The sequence below is a fragment of the Mustela erminea genome, chromosome 14 (genome assembly GCF_009829155.1).
Source record: "Mustela erminea isolate mMusErm1 chromosome 14, mMusErm1.Pri, whole genome shotgun sequence".
Classification (NCBI taxonomy): Eukaryota; Metazoa; Chordata; class Mammalia; order Carnivora; family Mustelidae; genus Mustela; species Mustela erminea.
Window position 1 is genome coordinate 63,793,500 of NC_045627.1, and position 21,435 is coordinate 63,814,934.

At 46.8% G+C, this 21,435-nt stretch overlaps 1 protein-coding gene across 2 annotated transcripts in view; it reads left to right on the forward strand.

Annotated features, from left to right (window-relative positions):
* The window catches only part of ABCC2 (ATP binding cassette subfamily C member 2), a 77,011-nt gene that overhangs the window by 28,582 nt on the left and 26,994 nt on the right, over positions 1 to 21,435 (forward strand). Inside the window, exons 8-18 of one of the 2 annotated variants that reach the window (XM_032313456.1) lie at positions 1,377 to 1,540; positions 2,342 to 2,519; positions 5,779 to 6,033; positions 7,280 to 7,345; positions 10,065 to 10,202; positions 10,751 to 10,897; positions 13,117 to 13,201; positions 13,909 to 13,975; positions 15,786 to 15,912; positions 18,108 to 18,284; positions 19,440 to 19,607. In XM_032313456.1, the coding sequence (XP_032169347.1) occupies positions 1,377 to 1,540; positions 2,342 to 2,519; positions 5,779 to 6,033; positions 7,280 to 7,345; positions 10,065 to 10,202; positions 10,751 to 10,897; positions 13,117 to 13,201; positions 13,909 to 13,975; positions 15,786 to 15,912; positions 18,108 to 18,284; positions 19,440 to 19,607 (1,572 nt within the window). The remainder of the gene's footprint in view (positions 1 to 1,376; positions 1,541 to 2,341; positions 2,520 to 5,778; positions 6,034 to 7,279; positions 7,346 to 10,064; positions 10,203 to 10,750; positions 10,898 to 13,116; positions 13,202 to 13,908; positions 13,976 to 15,785; positions 15,913 to 18,107; positions 18,285 to 19,439; positions 19,608 to 21,435) is intronic. The other variant, XM_032313457.1, reaches the window with a different exon arrangement.

Sequence of the window (21,435 nt, forward strand, 5' to 3'; positions counted from 1 at the left end):
CAAGGGAGCAGAAGTGTGAGGCCAAGGGGGACACATTTAGTTTGTCTGGAGAACTGCAAGAAGGTTCTGAGGCAGGGAGAGAGGGGCTGAGTAAGAGATGAGCTCAGAGCAGTGATGAGCTCAGAGCAGTGGACAGGGACTGTGCCATGTAGACTCTTGAGGGCCATGGTAAGGAGTCCAGGTTTTCTTTTACAAAGGGTGGAGAGCCAGTGGAAGGTTTTGAACAGAAGAGTAATGGGATCCGATTTGTACTTTAGAAAGTGCATTTGGGCTGCCGCTGGGAAGATGGATGGTTGGGGTAAGAGTAGAAGCTGGGAGGCAGGCTGGGGCCGTTGCCCAGGCAAGAGAGACTGATCAGATGGGATCTCAGTGACCCAGTTACAGGAGGACGTCACTGGTAGGAAAAACCTGGAAACTTGGGCTGCGAGGCTGTATTTGGGGCCTCATGGGACCACGGAGAATATAACAAAGAGGTCAGATCACAGGAAGAGAAAGAGCTGGCAAGTGAGCGGCAGTGGCCTGTGGAGTAGATTCCTGGATGGGACAGTGAAGTTGTGCCCTCACAAAGCACCACGAACTGCATGGCTTCACACCAATGTACGGTTCACAGGCAGGTTCACAGGCAGGAATCCAGAAGCCCAGTTGGAGGCAAAGTATCAGCAGGGCCATGCACCTTCCAAAACCCAGAGGGGAGAAACTTTCCTTGCTTCTTTTACCTTCTAGTCTGGCTGTTCTTTGGCTTGTGGAGGTGTCGCTCCCATCTCTGCCTCTTGTTATCACCTGGCCATCTTCTCTCCGGCTCGGAGTCTCTTCTCTTTTAAAGACACCAGTCCTGTTGAACTAGGGCCCTGTTGAGCACCTCCTCTTGATTACATCGGCAAAGGTCCTATTTCCAAATAAAGACCCATTCTGAGGTACTAGGATTCAGGGTTTCCACATTTTTTGAGGGAGGACATAATTCAACCCATAACATCCCACAACAACCACCAGCGAAAACAAACAAAAAGTCTCTGAGTATCAAAACTACGCATTGGGTTCGTGCCCTTCACTCTCCGGGGTTACCCAGAACACCCCCCCCCCACCCCACTTAGGGTCTATTTTTTGTTTTTTATGGATTCTCCCCCCGGCTTCGTAGTGTGGTTTTTCTCACCCACACTAGATTAGGTGTATCAGGATAGGGGAGAGGGAACCCGTGACGGTCGCTGAAGGGGTGGATGGTGACCAGGCAGAAAACCAAAATCCGTAAAAAAACAGCAACAGGACTCTGGGCCTTAACACTCGGAAACTGAGCAGTGCAGGGCAAAGTTTTATACTTCACGGCTCTGTAACCTCTGTTGGTGTTTGGTTTTTTGTTTTGTTTTTTTTTTTTAACCTAGGAAGAAGTTAAAAAGAAAAAAAAGACGTCTGGGACAACAGAAAACTTTCCCAAGTCCTGGTTGGTCAAGGCTCTCTTCAAAACTTTATACGGCATACTCTTGAAATCATTCTTCCTGAAGCTGGTGCACGACCTCCTCATGTTTCTGAACCCTCAGCTGCTGAAGTGAGTCCTTCCTTGAGGGAAGTCCCCTCTGCCCCTCTCCTCTGTGCTGGCCCCTTGGAGATGCAGGCAGGAGCTTATTATTAAACCCCCGCTATTTCAAATGCTGATGAGATTCTTCTACTTGATTGTGTTGTGTTCATGAAAAGCACAAGGCCATTTTCAAGATCCAAAATGCTAGGTCCTTTAGCTTCCCTCTTTTCTATAGCCCTTCCCTCCTAAGAAGCCAGATCCTTGTTAGTAGCTCTTGTTAAACAGAACTGATAGGGGAAGATCCGTGCCCAAGAGGCAGGCAACAGGGTACAGGACAGCCTTGGACCTGATCTCTGGAGCCCCCGCCCTAGAGCCACAGGCTTCTGTGGGAGGTTCAGCGTGATCAGGACAAGACTTTGCAGCGGGCGGGAATCTATGGGATGAATTCTCCTATAGGGGGAGTTCGAGCTCGCATTGGATACAATTACTTCCTGGGCTTGCTTTGTCCAAGAACAAATCCATGTCTCCCACGCAACCTCTTCTATCAGGGGGTGGGGGAAGGCCAGGCCAAAGCCTTGCAGCAGCAGGTGTAAGCATTTCTTTCATCATCCCTGCTCACAGCCACCAGCCATCCCCTTGGACCTCTTGCTGCTGCGAGGAAAAGCAAGAGCCCCAGCACAACTGTGGAGTTCTGGTCTTCCACCGGCTTTGGACCATTCTGGTCACTTTGTTAACCACAGGGCAAGAGTAGGGTAGTTGGCCGTGCGTGAGGAGGGGGGAGAGTCCCTGGAGGCCTGACCGGACATCACTGACTTCGCTTTGTTTCGGCAGGTTGCTGATCTCCTTTGCAAATACCCGAGACATGTATGCGTGGACCGGGTATCTCTATTCAGTCCTCTTCTTTGTGGTGGCCCTCGTGCAGTCTCTCTGCCTTCAGGGCTACTTTCAAATGTGCTTCATGCTGGGCGTCACTGTGCGGACAACCATCATGGCGTCCATATACAAGAAGGTGAGTGGCTTGGGTCAGAACTTGCTGAAAAAATCCCCTTAAGTGTCAGCATTGATTCCAAGGGGCTGAGAAAAATTTGATGGGAATGATAATGGGATCTTAACACTTGATTCTGACTAGCCAGATAGCCTCCTCTGCATTTTTCTTTGCAAGCTGTGGAAAAGTGGATTCACAGACCTGGGGGATGTGTGTGATCGGGGGACACAGGGGAGGACACACACAAGAGGAGAGCTGGCAGGTTCTTCTTCAGCCAGGATCTGCCTTTCAGCCTCCAAGGCTTGCGTCCCTGTCCCTCTCTTCTTGCCTCTCTCGACAAAGTGAGAGCACCTTGGGAAAGAATGTAAGATCAGAGTGCTCCCTTGGCAGCACATATACTAAAATCGGAAAGCATATAAGATCAGAAACAAAGCGCTGGTTTATGGCAAACTCGTAAAACCACCAACATTTAAATTAGCTACTATGTGAAACTGGGTTCATAAGACTTGTGCATCCATCTCGGTGACAATTTTGCCATAGACTAGAATGCTCTGTCAGCCAGGGCTCCATCTCCCCAGCCCCACTTTTGCTTAGACTCTGCTTTTTCTCATCTTTAGCAGCTGCCCATCCACTCTCTGCCTGCCTCCTTTTTTCATTTTGTACACACGTGCTCTCTGGCTACTGAGTTCTGCAGACTTAGGAAGATTCCCATGCCTTTACGAAGATTTTGCTAATCTTCCCTCTGATATGTTGCTTTTAACCTTTAACGTTCTGAGAGCCACTGTATTTTCCTCATGTCCCAGATACCAAGGTGAAATCTCATTTTGTCCTTTGAAAATAGAATCAACCCTATCTCAATAAAAAAAAAAAAGAAAAGAAAAGAAATGAGAATAGAATAGCTACCATCAGTGACTATAAGCCTGGGGGAAATTTTCGTACATGAGGAGACAGGACTTTCTATAGACTAGAACATTAAACACCAATTGCTGTTTCTTCCTCTCTTTCTTGGACCACTAGAGCATCCCATAGTGATTTCTCTGTTACAGCTCCTAGTGTTCTCCTTTGCGTTTGTCTCTTAAAACTAGTGTGTCATGGTCTCGCAGATGCTGACTTGTCCAGAGACCCAGACAGGTAGTCCACAATGTCTTTAGATCAGAAGTCTGGTCCAGACTAGAATTTGTCTCCCCCTCAATTTTTAATCCCCTTATTTCTTTTGGAGATACTGGATTTCTGCCTGTTTGCAGGATCTGGGGGTCCCTAACCAGGCCATCTCAGCCATCTGTCAAGGTACACTTTTATAATTGTGGTGATTCATTCCCACTATTTTTGATTCTTAATATATTCCAAGTTTTAAACTGTTACATTCCATAAAGAATTTGTAAAATGGAATCCTTAATAAGACTCTCATTCAAATAAAGTTTGCTACTTAGAATTTGAAATTGATCTCCTAGGTTTAGACAATGCTTCATTAATGAAATGTTATGAATTTTTTTTAATATCCGTTATCAGTTCATGGTCCTTTGAAGTAACTGCATTCTTCCTATTTTACAGAGAAGTAAGGCTTAGATCATTTCACTACCTACAGTCACATAATCGGGTCTTGCCCTCAGATAAGGGCTATTGGTCCTAAACTAATGTCTAATGTCTCTTCTACCGTACTGAAATTTTATAGAGAATAGAATAATGATGACCTTGATGAGTAATTAGTTTGTTTGGCTGTTTGGCTTGTTATGGGAAGGAGGTGTTTGTTTTTGCCCTCCCACTCCAAAGGGGAGACAGAGCAGCCAACTGATTTCTCTAAAACCTTGGTGGCCTTACATTTTGGGGAATTTCCCTCATTTTACTGTATAACCAAGAATGTTATGTTCCAAAGGAGCATGTCTTGGTGGATTAAGGTGACAGTAGAGCTTCTAAGACGAGGATGGCTGTGGATCCCTAGAACCACCCCTAGCCCATACACCATCTTTTGTGGGAATTAAAAGGCTCTCCTTCCTCTGGGAAGATGTAGCCCATGCCGGGTGGTTGTTTGGTGAGCATGGTGTGAATAAGTACCAAGTCCCTTAGCTGGGTACATTTGTGCAAGGCACTGTTGTAAGTGACAGACCTGTGGAAGTCAGTCTTTTGATCTCTCTAACATGAAAACAGAAGCCCATGCTGTATGATTCAGCATCTAAATTTTGCCCACAGTTCCTGACAATAAGAAAATTGTTTTGCTTCATATGCATGAACCAGGCAGCTTTCCTCTTCATGCTAAGATCTCTGTCCTTCTTGGAAATGGTTGCAACTTCTACATAAGAACGTTGCTCCAGGGGCGCCTGGGTGGCTCAGTGGGTTAAAGCCTCTGCCTTCGGCTCCGGTCATGATCTCAGGGTCCTGGGATCGAGCCCCGCATCGGGCTCTCTGCTCAGCGGGGAGCCTGCTTCCTTCTCTCTCTCTGCCTGCCTCTCTGCCTGCTTGTGATCTCTCTCTGTCAAATAAATAAATAAAATTAAAAAAAAAAAGAACGTTGCTCCAAATAACACTGCCATATCCAAAGTCTGAAGGGCCAGCATCAATATGTGATTCCTCCCTTCCTGTCATCCTTCAGTGTCTGATGCCCTACTGCGTGCCGTGTAATACAATAGTGAAATGAACAGATGTAGCCCTTACAGAGTTTACATCTGGTGGAAAAGTAGAAAGGTGAAACAATCGCAGTTCAGTGTGATGAAAGTAATGACAAAGGTAAGCCCAGAATGTTCTGGGAGTACCCAGGAAGTACCGGCATCTAACCCAGACTCAGGAAGTCTTCGTAGAGTAAATTCCATCTGAACTGACACTAAAGAATGGGAATTTTCTGAGCAAAGACATGTGTGTTGGGGAGGGGGGTGGCAAGGGGTTCAGGGAGGTTGGAATAACCTGAAAGAGTAATCGAGGGGGCGCCTGGGTGGCTCAGTAGATTAAAGTCTCTGCCTTCTGCTCAGGTCATGATCTCAGGGTCCTAGGATCGAGCCCCGTGTTGGGCTCTATGCCCAACAGGGAGCCTGCTTCTCTTCCTCTTTCTCTGCCTACTTGTGATCCCTGTCTGTCAAATAAATAAATAAAATCTTAAAAAAAAAAAAAAAGAGTAATCGAGAATGAGAGAACATTGTGTGTAAGATTTGGAGGCAAGAAGGCAGAGCCCCTGGGAAAAGTTGTGTCCATGTGGAGCCCATCCTTCTACTGTGTTCTCACTTCTTGAGTTTTCTTTTTACTCCCCATTGTCCTTGGCCTTGTCCATAGATCCTAATTCCAATCTTTATCTTAGGCGCTGACCCTATCCAACCAGGCCAGGAAGCAGTACACTGTTGGAGAAACAGTGAACCTGATGTCTGTGGATGCCCAGAAGCTCATGGATGTGACCAGCTACCTTCATCTGCTGTGGTCAAATGTTCTCCAGATTACTTTATCCATCTACTTCCTATGGACCGAGCTGGGACCCTCTGTCTTAGCGGGTGTTGGGGTGATGATACTCCTAATTCCAGTTAATGGGATACTTGCCTCTAAGAGCAGAGCTATTCAGGTAAAGAAACCAAGTCACCTTCTTCAAAGTCTAAAGTCTTGGACTTACTCTAACTCTTGGGTATTTGGACAGGCAAAGCTGATAGAAGACATTCTACCATCCCATATGAACATGGCTTTCTCTTTCTTCCCTTTTCACCTTTCAGCCACTCTTAAATGTACTCCCTCTTTACTCATGTGAGAGGGCAGAGCCTGATTAGAGAGGGGAGAGCGTCCCAGGGATCCTGCACATAACTCTTCTATCCTGCTCTGCTGGGCATCTTTAAAAAAATTATTTTTAAGTAATGTCTACCCCCAATGTGGGGCTTGAACCCACAACCCTGAAATCAAGAGTCGCACCCTCCACTGACTGAGCAAACCACTACCCCAGGACTGTTCTTAGATCGTGGTGATTGGTCCGGTTTCCCTATCACAGCAGAACAGACCAGTCATTCAGAGCAGATGCATGAGTGACCCAAACTTTAAGCCTAACTCTTGGCAATCAGCCCAGCTACTACCAGGGGTCAGGGCTCCCTCAGCGCAGTCCTGTGATCTGCCAGAAATCCTAGGGCTCCATGGTGAAGGTGATGTATTCACTCATTCACTCTGCCTTCCTTTAGTTACAAAGAATTCTTTTTAAAAGATTTATGGTACATACTATTCTGGGATCAGGGCATTAAATTAGACCAAAGCTCTTGGTCTTGTGGAGCTTATGTTTTCTTTGGGGTGGAGAGTCAGGCCATCAACAGAAGTAAACAGGAAATCTATCAGGTCTAAATATGATGAAGAAAATGAAATGGGGTGATAGGAGAGCAAGCGAGTGGGTGGGGGTTTTAGATTACGGGGTCAAGGAAGGGCTGTTAGGAAGGTACCTCTGAGTTCCAACTGCAAATAGCAGGAGCCTGACTGTGAAGGAGCAAACCCTGGGAAGTACACCCTGGGAAGAGGCAAGCCAAGCAAAATTATTATTATTATTATTATAAATAATAATTATATTATTTATTTAATAAATAAATATATTTATTAAAATATATTTAATACAAATATTAATATTTAATAAAACATGTTTTAAGGATCAGAACGAAGATGGGTGTGGCAGAAGCAGCCTGGGCAAAGGGGGTGGGAGGTGGGGGGGAGCTGCATCCCATCACCGGGCACCTCCAGTGCTTACCAAGTGACATCCACAGTGCCGCCAGCGAACCTAGCATTCGTGCCAAATTTGGACACTCTCACGAGGAAGTGTGTTTTGTTTTACTTTTTCCTGGCAGGTAAAAAATATGAAAAATAAGGACAAACGGCTAAAGATCATGAATGAAATTCTCAGTGGGATGAAGGTGAGAAGTGGAGGGGGACGCGTGGCGCTCCGTGTAAACTGGCAGCCCCGTGGGGTGGCGGCCTTCACCGAGGCTGTTGGGGTGGTGGACGCCCCCTTGTGGGCCTGAGGTGTGTCGCAGGACCCCTGACTCTGCCCTCAAGTCTCCAGGTTTCTACACAAAAGTAGAGAGAATGATCTGATTAACCCCATGGACTTCTCACCCACGTCTAGCAATTATCAGCATGATCTAACTAGTTCTGTCTGCGTATCCTCTTCATGCTCGCTGGGTGATATTTAAAGCAGATCCCAGATATTTTGTCATTTCACTTGTAAATGCTTTGTATGTGTTTCCAAAAGACCATTTTTGAACAGAACCACAATACCATTACCACAACTAAAAAAAAAACTGGAAATTTTTTGGTACAATTAAAATCTTCCCAGGGCACCTCGGTGGCTCAGTTGGTTAGGCAACTGCCTTCGGCTCAGGTCATGATCCCGGAGTACTGGGATCGAGTCCCGCATCAGGCTCCCAGCTCCGCGGGGAGTCTGCTTCTCCCTCTGACCTCTCCCCTTTCATGGTCTCTCTCAAATAAATAAATAATCTTAAATTTTTTTTCCCAGTTGCCTCCTATGTCATTTGTTTGCTGTGAATTTGTTGGAATAAGGATCCAAAAAAAAAAAGGCCCCACGTGGTATATGATAGTGCTTTTTTTAAAAAGCATTTTTATTTATTTATTTGATAGACAGAGATCACAAGTAGGCAGAGAGGAGGAAACAGGCTCCTTGCTGAGCAGAGAGCCCAATGTGGGGCTCCATCCAGAACCCTGAGATCATGACCTGAGCCTAAGGCAGAGGCTTAACCCACTAAGCCACCCAGGCGCCCCAATAGTGCTTATAATCTACGATAGACTCTTTCACTTTGTTTTGTTTTGTTTTTTTAACTCTTTGTCCTGTTGGAGAAAAGACGTTTTCTTATTTCCTATATTACAAATTAATAATCAGATCTAGAGCCTTGATTAGATAGGTTTTTTGTTTGGTTTGTTTGTTTGGTAGGGGTAGGGGAAGAATACTTTCAGTAGTACTCTGCCGGGGTCCGGGTGTGGTCAGCCTGATTTCACCCCTTAATAGACTTCCTGCCTTTTCACCTAGAGCGGTCATCTGTGGCTCTGGAAGCACATTTTGACCCCCCTGGGAAGTTTGTAAAACCCCTGAGGCTTGGGCCCTAATTCAAACCATTTAAATTAAGCTCCTGGGGTTGAGGCTTAGGCATGTGTGTGTGTGTGTGTGTGTGTGTGTGTGTGTGTGTGTGTGTATTATTTATTTCTGAAGCTCCCCAAGTGATTCTAATATGCATCCAAGTTTGAAAACAGTCATAAAAAAAGTTCACTGCCAGGTGCCTGGGTGGCTCAGTGGGTTAAGCCGCTGCCTTCGGCTCAGGTCATGATCCCGGGGTTCTGGGATCAAGTCCAACATCGGGCTCTCTGCTTTGGCAGGGAGCCTGCTTCCCCATCTCTCTCTCTGCCTGCCTCTCTGCCTACTGGTGCTCTCTGTCAGATAAATTTTTAAAAATCCTTAAAAAAAAAAAAAGTTCATTGCCTTGGGAAGCCTGGGTGGCTCAGTTGGTTAGGCATCTGCATCTGTCTTCGGCTCAGGTCATGATCCCAGGGTGCTGGGATCGAATCCCACATCGGGCTCCTTGCTTGGCGGGGAGCCTGCCTCTCCCTCTGCCTGCTATTCCCTCTGCTTGTACTCTGACGAATAAATAAATAAAATCTTTTTAAAGGAAGTTCATTGCCTTGCTCTATTAGTAAGAGTAGCAAAAGATTAAAATTTTAATTCTATTACTCCTTTGGTATTGATTAGCTGGAATTCTATAATGAAGAAGTATCTTTAACCAACTAAAATAAAATAAAGTTTGTATAGGACAGGTGGGGTAAATGCTTACTTCTTTCCCTCCATTTGGCCAGCTTTCAAAATAGTGCATTTCCTCCTGCAAAGATCACTAAGAAGTTATTTTTTAATATTTGTGTTGTTTTGAATTCAGGAATCTAAACATTACCCTAAACTTCTTGAAAATGAAACAAGGACTCTTTTTTTTTTAATTATGTTCAGTTAGCTAGCATATAGTACATCATTAATTTTTGATGTAGTGTTCAATGACTCATTAATTGCCCATAACACTCAGTGCTCATCACCACACATGTTAGAATGCAGAGGCTTCTTTCAACTCCCTGATATTTCTCTACACAGAGCTATCATATGCCTTTCTGCTGAATGTAGCAAATGAAAAGATAGCCCTGGCTTGGAGTCTCAGCTCTAACATTGCTAGCTTGGTAACTTTGGTCAAGTTAAGTAGCTTCTTCAACCTGTTTCCCTATCACTAAAATTGATACAATAATTCTACAAAAGTAGGGGACTCTCCCTGGTTTGCCCAGAACTTTCTGGGGTTAGCACTCTGAGATCCCAAGTCTTCAGCAACCCCTTTAACCCCAGAAAACTGGGACAATCGATCTCACTAAGGTTGTTACAAGGATTAAGTACGATAATGTGTATAAACCGTTTTTGTACATAGGTTGTCAATAGATGTAACCCACCTTTCTATAATCATACTTCATAATGTGGATTTCTACCCTCTGTTCCCCATTTTGGAGAGCATATCCTAAAGTCTGGGCAGATGAGATCTACCTGGTGTCCTTTGGGGGCAACAGTGTGAGCTATGCCTTTTCCTATCCTATTAGATCTTGAAATATTTCGCCTGGGAAACTTCATTCAAAAACCAAGTTCATGGACTTCGGAAGAAAGAGCTCAAGAACCTGCTGACCTTTGGGCAGATGCAGTCCATGATGATGTTTCTCTTATACTTAACTCCAGTCCTGGTGAGTAACAGGAATCAGTGGGTTGGATCAGCTTCCTGAAAAGGAAGGTCTGTTCTAGATAGACTGCCCAGTCCCCTTAGGCCTGACCCTGAAAGCCAGGAAGCTCCGCCCTCTCCTCAACTTCCCAAAGCTCCTATTCCTACCTCATGCCCCCCAGCTCTAGTTTCAACCTGGTGTACAATATGGTGGTCTGTCTGCCCAGAGCACGTTTCCAGGATGGTCTGCATGAAGGTGGCATCCAGGAATGGTTTGCAGAGCAGGGTGTCTTATCTTCTTGAGGAGGCTGTGTGGGTCTAGAGCAGGAAGGTACACCAAAATGCGAGCCGGGAGACCCGAACTGTGGTCCCAGCAATACTATTAATTGACCTTGTGACCCCAGGCAAGATATTTCCTCTTCTCTGGACTCCGCTTTCTCGTTTGTAACACAAGAAGGTAGAGATAATCATCCCTGAGCCTGCTTCAACTCTAAGAGACTGTGTTCCCGAGACTTAGCGTAAGACCGCTTGAAACCGTTGCGGAATGAATTCCTCATGACCTTGCTTTTGCAGGTGTCTGTGATCACGTTTTCAGTTTACACTCTGGTGGACAGCAATAATATTTTGGATGCAGAAAAGGCCTTCACCTCCATCACCCTCTTTAATATCCTGCGCTTTCCCCTGAGCATGTTTCCCATGGTCATCTCCTCCATTCTCCAGGTGGGTAGGATCTCTCCCTGCTAACTGATTATCTCTGGTTAAAAGCCTGACTTTTCAAAATAACTGGCCTGTCGTAGCTCACTTCCGGCTTCCGTGGGTGAACTTTCGATCAGAGCGATTTCTTTGGTCTCTGGAGACCAAGTTTGGTCTTATTAAAATCACAAGCTCTCAGAGCCCTAGTTTATCTAACTATAAAATGGGATGGGCGCCTGGGTGGCTCAGTGGGTTAAGCCGCTGCCTTTGGTTCAGGTCATGGTCTCAGGGTCCTGGGATCGAGCCCCACATCGGGCTCTCTGCTCAGCGGGGAGCCTGCTTCCTCCTCTCTCTCTCTCTGCCTGTCTCTCTGCCTACTTGTGATCTCTCTCTGTCAAACAAATAAATAAAAAATCTTTAAAAAAAAAAAATGGGGAGAATCATACCAATCTCCTCTACTCACAGGGAGACAATGGTAGTGAAGGCATTTAGGGAGAGAATGATGATGAGCCCTGATACCTGGAATATTTCTAAGCCTTTTTCCCCAGCCTAGTTTCCCCCACATTTTTCCAAGGCTTTGGCCGGCGGGGGGTGGGGGGGAGGGTTGGGGGGAGGCGGTAATTTATACAGCATTAGGGAAATATGGCACAAAGGGAAAGAAAAGATCCTCTCTGCATGAAGCCATGTGGTGGTAAAACTGAATGTAGTTCGTGAGTTTGGAGTTCGAGAGGCCTCAGATGGGCCGGAGGGAGAGTCGGGCTCCTGAAGAGTGAGCACCGTCCGCGAGACACACCGGGTATGAGCCCTCAGGAGGACGCTCGTGGGGTAGGTGGTAGACTAGTGACGTGGCCGGGAAGATGGAATGTGGTGACGTGCATTGACCTCAGGGGCGCCTGGCTTCAGTCTGTAAGAATGACGAGTGTAAGAACTCCCTGTCCCGGGAGGGTGTTAAGAAAAGCTGACCAACGGCACCTGGGTGGCTCAGATGGTTAAGTCTGCCTTTGACTCAGGTCATGATCTCCAGGTCCTGGGATCAAGCCCCACATGGGGTTCCCAGCCCAGCAGGGAGTCTGCTTCTCCCTCTCCCTCTGCATCTCCCCCGTTCATGCTTTCTCTTTATCACTGTCTCAAATGAATAAATAAGATCTTTAAAAGAAAGAAAGAAAGAAAGAGAAAGAAAAAGAAAAAAGAAAAAAAGAAAGGCTGACTAACTTGGCTGATGAAGAAACTACAGGCCCTTTTTCGGTTCAGATAGCTTCTTACGTGGATCGCAAAAGCAAGTTCAGGAGAGGTTTCTGCTCCCTGCGTTCCCTGTCTCACAGGATGACTAAGACATGAACGGGCAGTGGGGCACTCCTGTCTGAGGCGCTGACCCACACGGCAGCTGCCCTCATGGGAGGGGGCTGGGCAGACAGTCCGCAACTTCACTAGAAGCCAGGCGGTAATGAGAGACCGGCTCCTGGCAGGCCCCCTGGGAATAGGGAGGCAAGTGACAAATGTCCTTCTAAGAGCTGCCGGGAATCCTCCCAAGTTCTCCTGTTTCAGGAGACCTCAGGGTGTTCTGCCAGTGCTTAGGTCAGCTGTAGTCTGTTTGTTTTGTTTTATTAACATATAATGTATTATTAGCCCCAGGGGTATAGGTCTGTGAGTTGCCAGGTTTACACACTTCACAACACTCACCATAGCACATACCCTCCCCAGTGTCCATAACCCAACCACCCTCTCCCGACCCTCTCCCCCTGGCAACCTAGGTCAGCTGTAGTTTAAACCTGGGCCGTGTGGATATTTGTAAGGTCTCTGGGGTGCCATGGCCAATTCCTCTATACAGGCTCCCAGTGGTGGCTCAGTTAGGACCCAGGATGAGCCCAAGGCAGGGACTCCATGACAGAAGAGCACACCAGGGGCCCATTTACCAAAACCAAACAGAAGTTAAGGTTTTGTCTTAGAAGAAGACAGAGATGGTTTCTGGAACTGGTCCAAAGATTGGAGAGATGGCCAAAGAGTTGACCCCCGAGTTTTCTAAAGGGGGCGAAACAGAACATCTCTAATTGCCTTCTGTCTCCTGAGGCTGAGGTGTGACTGAGTCTTTGGTGGGTCCGAGGTGCCCGGTGGGGCACCTGGCGAGCAGCCTGGCAGGTTGACGCTCTGCTTCCACCTCCAGGGCTGATGACGAAGTCAAAATCCTCTCCCTGCTTGTGCTTGTCATTGGATATTTTATTCTTCAGATGTTTTGTGTCCTTCCCTAGGCCAGTGTTTCCAGAGACCGGCTAGAAAAGTACTTGGGAGGGGACGACTTGGACACGTCCGCCATTCGCCATGACTGCCATTTCGGTGAGGAATTCTGGAGTTGTTCCCCACGCTGCTGCTTCACAGCACTGGCACGTTGATATGGGGGGCTTAGGGGCAGCCAACCGATTGACAGGGAGAGCAGGGGGGGGGTACCTTGAACCTACATTTGCATAAGAAGCTTACTGTTTTTACTTAAATTCTGTTTTCATTTAGAGCAGAGTGCTTAGCCAGATTGCTAAACTGAGCTGGGCCAGCTACTGTAGGGGTGAGCAGGGAGTCCTGCAAAAGATACAAAAGTCAGGATGGAGCCAAGCATGTAAACTGGGGAAGGTAGGGAAGAACATATGCAGGTTCTGAAGGTCTGAGGCCTGGGGGCCTCCATGGGCCAGAGCGAGCTGTGTGTCTGGAATCCAGGGAGTGGCCAGATTTCTGTCTGGAGGTGGAATTTTTTTTTAACCAGGACACAAGGCAACAGAGGGCCTGAGAATGTACCCAGAGTGTCTGCAAGTCCAGAATCTGGGTTCCTGACAGGGCTGGAAATCTGAGCAAAAGGGCCTTTGTGGGCGGGCCACCTTTGGTCTCACCCCGGGAGTTCCCCTTTGCCCTTGTTAATAGGGGAGCCAGCCCCTGACAGAGGTGACCTCGGGATCCGCCGAAGGAAGCGGAGAAGGACATGTGAGAGCTGAGGAGGGCAGACAGACACGTGGGGATCTCCAGGGGACTAAAAGAGAGGGCCTTCTTCTCCACAGACAAAGCTGTGCAGTTTTCAGAGGCCTCCTTTACCTGGGACCAGGACTCTGAAGCCACAATCCGAGAGTGAGTTGCCTCCTTTCCGTATTGTTGTTCTTCGGGATTTCCCTTGCCAGTCCTGTTCTTAGAAGATTCCACGTAATAGGGCACGTGGGAAAGGGGCTATGTGCCCATGTTCAGTATAGGCTAATCCCAGGAGGGACGAACTGACGGCAAAATCCTGAGCCTCTTTCCCCGTAACTGCCTCTGACTCCCGGCTGTCTTCCTTGGGGCTGAACGTCTCCAGCTAAGAACCCGTGACGTACTCCAGACTGTGGATGGAGGGAGCCCAGCGTTGACAAGTGGCCTAGGGCTCTGGGTATGGTAAAGGAGACACACAAGAATCCAAAATCAATTTCATGTTATCCATCCGTTCAAGAACAGTAGCCACGGCTTCTTTCCCCCCAATGAACAATGGGACTGCCTCTAACTAAGCTCCAACTTGAGTTTTACGTCTAAATAACCCATTTCCGCATCCCACCTCCTCTGCCCTAAGCCGACCCTTTCCTGCCATGCTGCTGCTCGCCCCGGAGTTCCCTTATCCACAGCTTTGCTCTCCATGATTTCGGTTACCTGCCGCCAACCTTGGTCTGGAAGGAGGTGATCCTCCTCCTGACCAACGGTCTGAAGGTCGCTAACAGCCCAACGCTAGGTCACAGCACTGAAATCATTCACCTCCCTTCAGCTCTTCAGGTAGGCCTTGTCTGATCCTGCGTCATCAGAAGAAGGGTGCGTGCGGTACCGTAAGGGAGCAAGACCGCATTCACGTGCCTTTTGTTACACTATATTGTTCCGATTTTTCTATCTTGTTAGTTATTGTGACTCTCTTACTGGGCCTAATTTATGAATTTAACTGTATCATAGGGCTGTCTGACAGGAGAAAACACTGTCTACACAGGGTGAAATACACAGCATATACCCAGCGGCACTGAACACAGCACATACGATACCCAGGAAGCCTGCAGGCCAGATCTTCCTTCCCGACCCAGCAAGGCTTATCTTCTCCCTGTTACACCTAGGACTTGCCACACTTCTCTCTTATTTCTACAGCCTTTCCTATGGATTCTGGAGCCTGCCCCAGGAGGCATCAGGCCAGGAGCCCCTCCTCTGAACCCTCCCAACCCAAAAGCCTTCCTTTGCAGAGAAAAGACTGGACAGAGCTCCCACTTTGAGTTGAACTTCTTTTAGACTTTTACTAGCAACGGGCAGATTCAGAAAGATTGTGAGCAAGAGCCCGATGTTCCAAATATTCCAGGGACTCAAAAACAGGATGGGCACAGAGTTCGTAGGAGTCCAGGCCAGTGAATGCTCCTCCCCAGCCAGACACAGCCAGATCTCCAGGGGACAGGGCAAGGAATGTGTGCTTTCAGCAAGTGTCCCCCTGAGTGGCTATTCTCGTCAAATAACCAAGTTTGGGAAACACGGATCTTTTCCAACCCCATTAGTCCTTAAATGAGGGTCCAGATGAAGCGACTTTCCACGGTCACACAGCTTAGCAGTAGCAGAGTTGAGACTCAAACTCAGATCTCCAGACTCCCATTAAGGTCTTGTTCAATGGTACCATGTTGGTGCTAAGAGAATTTTTCCAGTTGAAAGCTATAATGGTACAAAGAGCTCATATAGTTGGGTAAGAAAGGATTCACTCTCTAGCCCTTTCGAGCTTAAAAAAAAAAAAAGTATTAAAGAAGCATTTCAGGGTCTTCTATATCCAAGACAAATTTTCCAATCTTGAGGAGAAGTTTCCTAACACCAGACTTCCCATGGAGAGTCTGAGAAGCAGCCTGAACTATTCTTGAATAACTCCCTCCATCTCCTTCAAATACTCTCTCTCTTTCAGTGTGAACCTGGACATTATGCCAGGCCAGCTGGTGGCTGTGGTGGGCACTGTGGGCTCTGGGAAGTCATCCTTGATGTCAGCCATGCTGGGAGAAATGGAAAATGTCCACGGGCACGTCACCATCAAGGTGAGAGTGGATGCCAAGGAGAAGAGTTCTGACATTCAAGTGTGGGCCACTTCGTGCTGCTTTCTTGTTTGGGAGAAGGCACTGAGAAGGAGAATCTGCCAAGCGCTGCTGTTGTCTCGCCGTTGGTGCTGTCTTACAGACATTTGTTAGACGTGCAAACTGGAGATCTTGGCCCTACTCCACACATAGATTCAAACTCTGGGGCAGATTCTGGAAACCTGCAGGGTTTTGTTTTTTTGTTTTTGTTTTTTGTTTGTTTGTTTTTAAAGATTTTATTTATTCATTTGACAGAGAGAGACACAGTAAGAGAGGGAACACAAGCATGGGGAGTGGGAGAGGGAGAAGCAGGCTTCCCGCCAAGCAGGGAGCCAGATGAGGGGCTCAATCCCAGAACACTGGGACCACGACCCGAGCCGAAGACAGCCTCCTAACCAACTGAGCCACCCAGGTGCACTGAAACCTGCATTTTTAACGAGGTCCCCAGGTGATTCCCATATGCATACTTAACTTTGAAAACTTAAACAGAGCCGTCTTCCTTCAAAGTATAGGCGGTTCTGCTTTATCTGTGTTTCTAAAAGCATCATTAAAAATTTACATAACTTTTGGGGCACCTGGGTGGCTCAGTTGGTTAAGTGTGCTTTCTCATGCCTTCAGCTCAGGTCATGATCCCAGGGTCCTGGGATCGAGTTCCGCATCGGGCTCCCTGCTCAGTGGGGAGTCTGCTTCTCCCTCTGCTTGTGTTCTCTCTCTCTCTCTCTCAAATCTTAAAAAAAAAAAAATGTAACTCTATTACCAGGGTACCAACAAAACTAATAGCAATAATAACAATTAAAACAGCAACATTGTAAATTACACTCAGCATCACAGTTAACCCTGGACTGCCTACCTGCTCCTTTGAGAGCTTGGTCTTTGAGGTCACTGCTTCCAATACAGAAACTTGATACCAGGTGTAGATATCTTCATCAGTTTTTTTAAACAGAGAAGAAATCTTTTCATAGTAGCTTCATTAGCACTCTCTGCTTCCCCAGAGAGTTAAATTTAGGGGAAATTATAGGTACTTGGAATCATTTAACCAGTCACTACTTGCATCCAAAAAAAAAAAAAAAAGTCAATAAACTTTTTAGCTTTTTTCCTTAAGATCTTCGTATATTGCCAAGCATTTCTTTTTAATTAGGAGAGACCTTGCCCCTGATTGCTTGACACTGACATGCTTAGAAAATGAAGAACTAACACTTCTTTCACATTACTCTGACACTGTTCCCTGATTTACCAATCGCTTATGAGCTAATTTACATTAAATAAACATGCAGTATAGCAGAACAGACTCTATAGATTAAAATCTGTTTCCTAACTTCTTTTTTAAAAATATTTCTTTATTTTAGAGGGCATGTGAGTGAGCGGGAGCGGGGCAGGTGGAGGGAAAGGGAGAGAGAGAATGTCAAGAATTTCAAGATCCTGGGTCACGATCCCAGGATCCTGGGTTCGAGTTCGGCACCAGTCTCCCTGCTCAGGGAGCCTTTGTCAGGCTCCATCTCTCTTTGGACATGATCTGCGTCATGCATCAGCCTGCATCGTAATTCAAATCTCTTGGTTCTTCCTAAAATATCATCTATATTATCTCCTATGTCAGTGTTAGCCCTCTATTGGTCTTAGGAAACTCACTGGGGACTGACTGAAAAAACCCCTGTTTGGGGTACCTGGGTGGCTCAGTGGGTTAAAGCCTCTGCCTTCAGCTCAGGTCATGATCCCAGGGTCCTGGGATGGAGCCCCTCATCGAGCTCTCTGTTCAGCGGGGAGCCTACTTCCCCCTCTCTCTATGCCTGCCTCTCTGCCTACTTGTGATCTCTCTCTGTCAAATAAATAAATAAAATCTTTAAAAAACAAACAAACAAACAAACCAAAAAACCCTGTTCTAGGAGCAGCATGTGCATTCATCTCCCAGTTTGGGGGATCATGACTACAAAGTGATAGTAATAAAGGGGGGGTAGGGGTAAACAAAGAATAGGGTCTCAAATCTTTCTCCCTTGTTGCTACAATACATACAAGCACATTTATAAATATCAGATGCTCAGTTAGCCTAACATTCATCTTTTCAAATCCAAGTTCTGTTTTTTCTTCCCCATCCTCCTATTCCTTCCTCCAACCCTGCATTTCTGGAGAGATGACTGTCACGTGCTCTGATCCTTCCCGTCTAGGGCACCGTAGCCTATGTCCCCCAGCAGTCCTGGATACAGAATGGCACCATAAAGGACAACATCCTCTTTGGATCCGAGTTTGATGAAAAGAGATACCAGCAGATTCTGGAGGCCTGTGCCCTCCTGCAAGACTTGGAGGTGTTGCCTGGTGGAGACCTGGCTGAGATTGGAGAGAAGGTACTTGGAATTCCAAGGGACCTTGAAGGGTGAAGAAGTGGCCAAGACCAAAAAGTGAGGATGGTGGAGAAGACAGGAGGACAAGAGCTGGCCGGTTTGCGTAGTCGGGTTGGAACAAATACCAGAAAACATGAGTTTATACAATATTTGAAAATTAAAAATTTGTAGCTGGAAGCAAATCTCAGATTTGTGTCATCTAAAAGAAAGCTGATGAGGATCTGAGAGGTTAACCAACCAGTGCCTGGCCCAAGGCTGACCTCACAGGGAGGGGAGCAGAGAGGCAGGACCAGAACTTGTGTCCTAACTCGACCTCTGGATGTGCCCAGAGAAAGGTCTGATAAATCTCCTTCACATGCTTAGAAATTTAGTGCGAATGATTTTCTCAGGTTATTAATGCCTTTCTTAAAAACAGATTTTAAATGACTTTACTGTATCCATTATATGGTCACAGCATAACTGGTTACATATTTAGGGTGTTTTCAACTTTCCTCCCTATTACTAACAATGAATAGAGCAGCTTTCGGGGGACAAGGATCTTCAGATATGAGCAGATTAATGAAGATATGGTTTGAGAATGATTTTGTACATTAATTCAACATACATTTACTGAGGACCTACTATGTGCCACACACTATTTTAAGTGCTGGATTTACATCCGTGAGTTAAATAGAGAAAATCTGCCCTGATCTAGTTTTATATTCCCATGGGGATGGATACAAAATTCATAAGTAAATCATATAATAGAAGATGATAGGCGCCTGGGTGGCTCATTTGTTAAGCGTCTGCCTTTGGCTCAGGTTATGATCCCAGGGTCTTGGGATAGAGGCCCACATTGGGCTCCCTGCTCAGTGGGAGGCCTGCTTCTCCCTCTCCCACTCCCACTCCCCCTGCTTATGTCCCTTCTCTCTCCATGTCTCTGTCAAATAAATAAATAAAATATTAAAAGAAAATGGTAATTTGGGCCTACATGTAATAATTGGGCCTGAAGTAATAGATTTGAATCTAAGTTACTTACTTATATAAAGGAACTTGTAGGATTTTAAAGTCCTTGATAACTTATGGGGGCAAATCTCTCCCTTTCCCCTCCTTAACGAATAGTGTCTGCGAAGGCAGAACTGTAGAGTAGTGCTTAACAGAAATTATTTTATTCTTCAGGGTATAAATCTCAGTGGGGGTCAGAAGCAGCGGATCAGCCTGGCCAGGGCTACCTATCAGAATTCAGACATCTACGTTCTGGATGACCCCCTGTCAGCCGTGGATGCTCATGTGGGAAAACATATTTTCAATAAGGTCTTGGGTCCCAATGGCCTATTGAAAGGCAAGGTGAGAAATTATTTAAAGCAAAGAAGACATTGGTGTGGGGGGTTGGGTGGGGAGACACATGTCCTTGGACTGCTGCTGTCCTGAAGCAAATTTCCTTACTTACCTGCCTCCTAGACTGCTGAGGACATACAGTGTCACACTGGTCTCCCAGGCGAGGACCCATGAAAGCTTCCATCTTGAGGTCATGGCTTCTGCCAGAACTGTCTAGTTGGAGCCTTATTCTGTGTCTCTGACATTGAGCCTCTTAGGATGATCGATTGTGATAAAAGGCTCTTTGAGACCTGTGGTATAATAAGGAATACATTTGGGTTTTGTCCCCAGGTCCTGGCACAGACCCCCTAACTCTTGGACTTTGCCGAGTAATAATACTAAGAGTGGTTTCTGTTCATAAGCCTGAGGAGTGACTAGGATGTGTTCCCTGGACCGCTTCAGGACAGGGCTGTTGGAGAGAAAGCCCAGGTGATGGGCGGGTTAGAACTTCCAGCCCCACCTACAAACGTCTGGGGAGGGATGGAGGGCCTGAAGACTGGGTTACAAAAATCTGGGTTACACCTGGATTGGTGTCAGTGCCGCAAAGGTCCTGAGAGGATGGCCCAGTTGGTGAGAGCAGGGGAGGCCCATAGGTGCTCCCCACAACTCCTTCTGTTGCTCTGTTTGTGTTTCTTCCATTTGACTCTTCTTGAGTCGTGTCTTTTACAACGAGCTGACAAACCTAAGTGTGTTCTGGAGATCTGTGAGCCACTCTAGCAAGTTATTGTTCACGAGGAAGGGACTTTATAGCTGGTTGGTCAGAAGTATGGGTGGCTCAAGAATTCCAACGGGCATCTGAGATCAGGTCCATCTCATGGGCCCGAGCCCGTAAGCTGTGGGCTTGGCACTCATTCCAGGAAGTCAGTGTCAGAATGGAACTGAATCGTCTGAAAACCTCCCAGAGGACCCAACAAGTCATCTCACTGGTGGGACAGAGGTCACCCTGCAGGTTTTAGCGCTCTGCTCTATGAAGGCGCTTCCCCAGATGCCCCGCAGGATGTAGGAACGCTGTGCCTGGAAGGGATGACTCAACCTAAACATAAAAAACCCAACATTTCTTGAGTATTTGTTATGTCCCAGGCTGGTGCTAAGTACTTTGATTGCATTTCCTCACTTGGTTCTTGCAATGCACCTGAGAGACAGCACTGAGGAGGCAGCCAGAACAAGTCAGAAGAGCCCGTGGTAGGTGAAGACTTGGCTTTTCTTACCACGGACCACTTAGCACATCTTCCCGGACACAGCGGGCTGAAAGGGGCAGGGGCTAACAGAGCCCCTCGAGGATTTGTGTGTTTATCACCAGCAGTAAGTGTAGAATGAGGGCTGTCAAGAACAGCTCTCTGAGCATTGGTCAGTAAAACCCCATCTGTGTTTGGCCTGTTTCTTTCAAGACTTTTGGATTGCTGCCGGTCAGGATAGGTGGGCTGCTGTCCCACTGAGGCCCTTTGCCTCTTTGGATCAGCGAGTCAACAGGAGCTCACTCTCCATCCTACTCCGGGTTCTGGCCCCTGTCTGTAAGTCCTCTTGGCCCCATTTATTCATGAACTGTGGACCGGGGCACCTAGGTGGCTCAGTTGGTTAAGCAACTGCCTTCAGCTCAGTTCACGATCCCGGAATCCCGAGATCAAGTCCCACATCGGGCTCCCAGCTCCACAGGGAGTCTGCTTCTCCCTCTGACCTTCTCACCTCTCATGCTGTCTCTCACTGTTTCTCTCTCAAAGAAATGAAATCTTTAAAAAAAAAAAAAAAAAAAAAACCACAATTCCGAAAGGATGGCACATGAACTGTACCACCCTGTGCC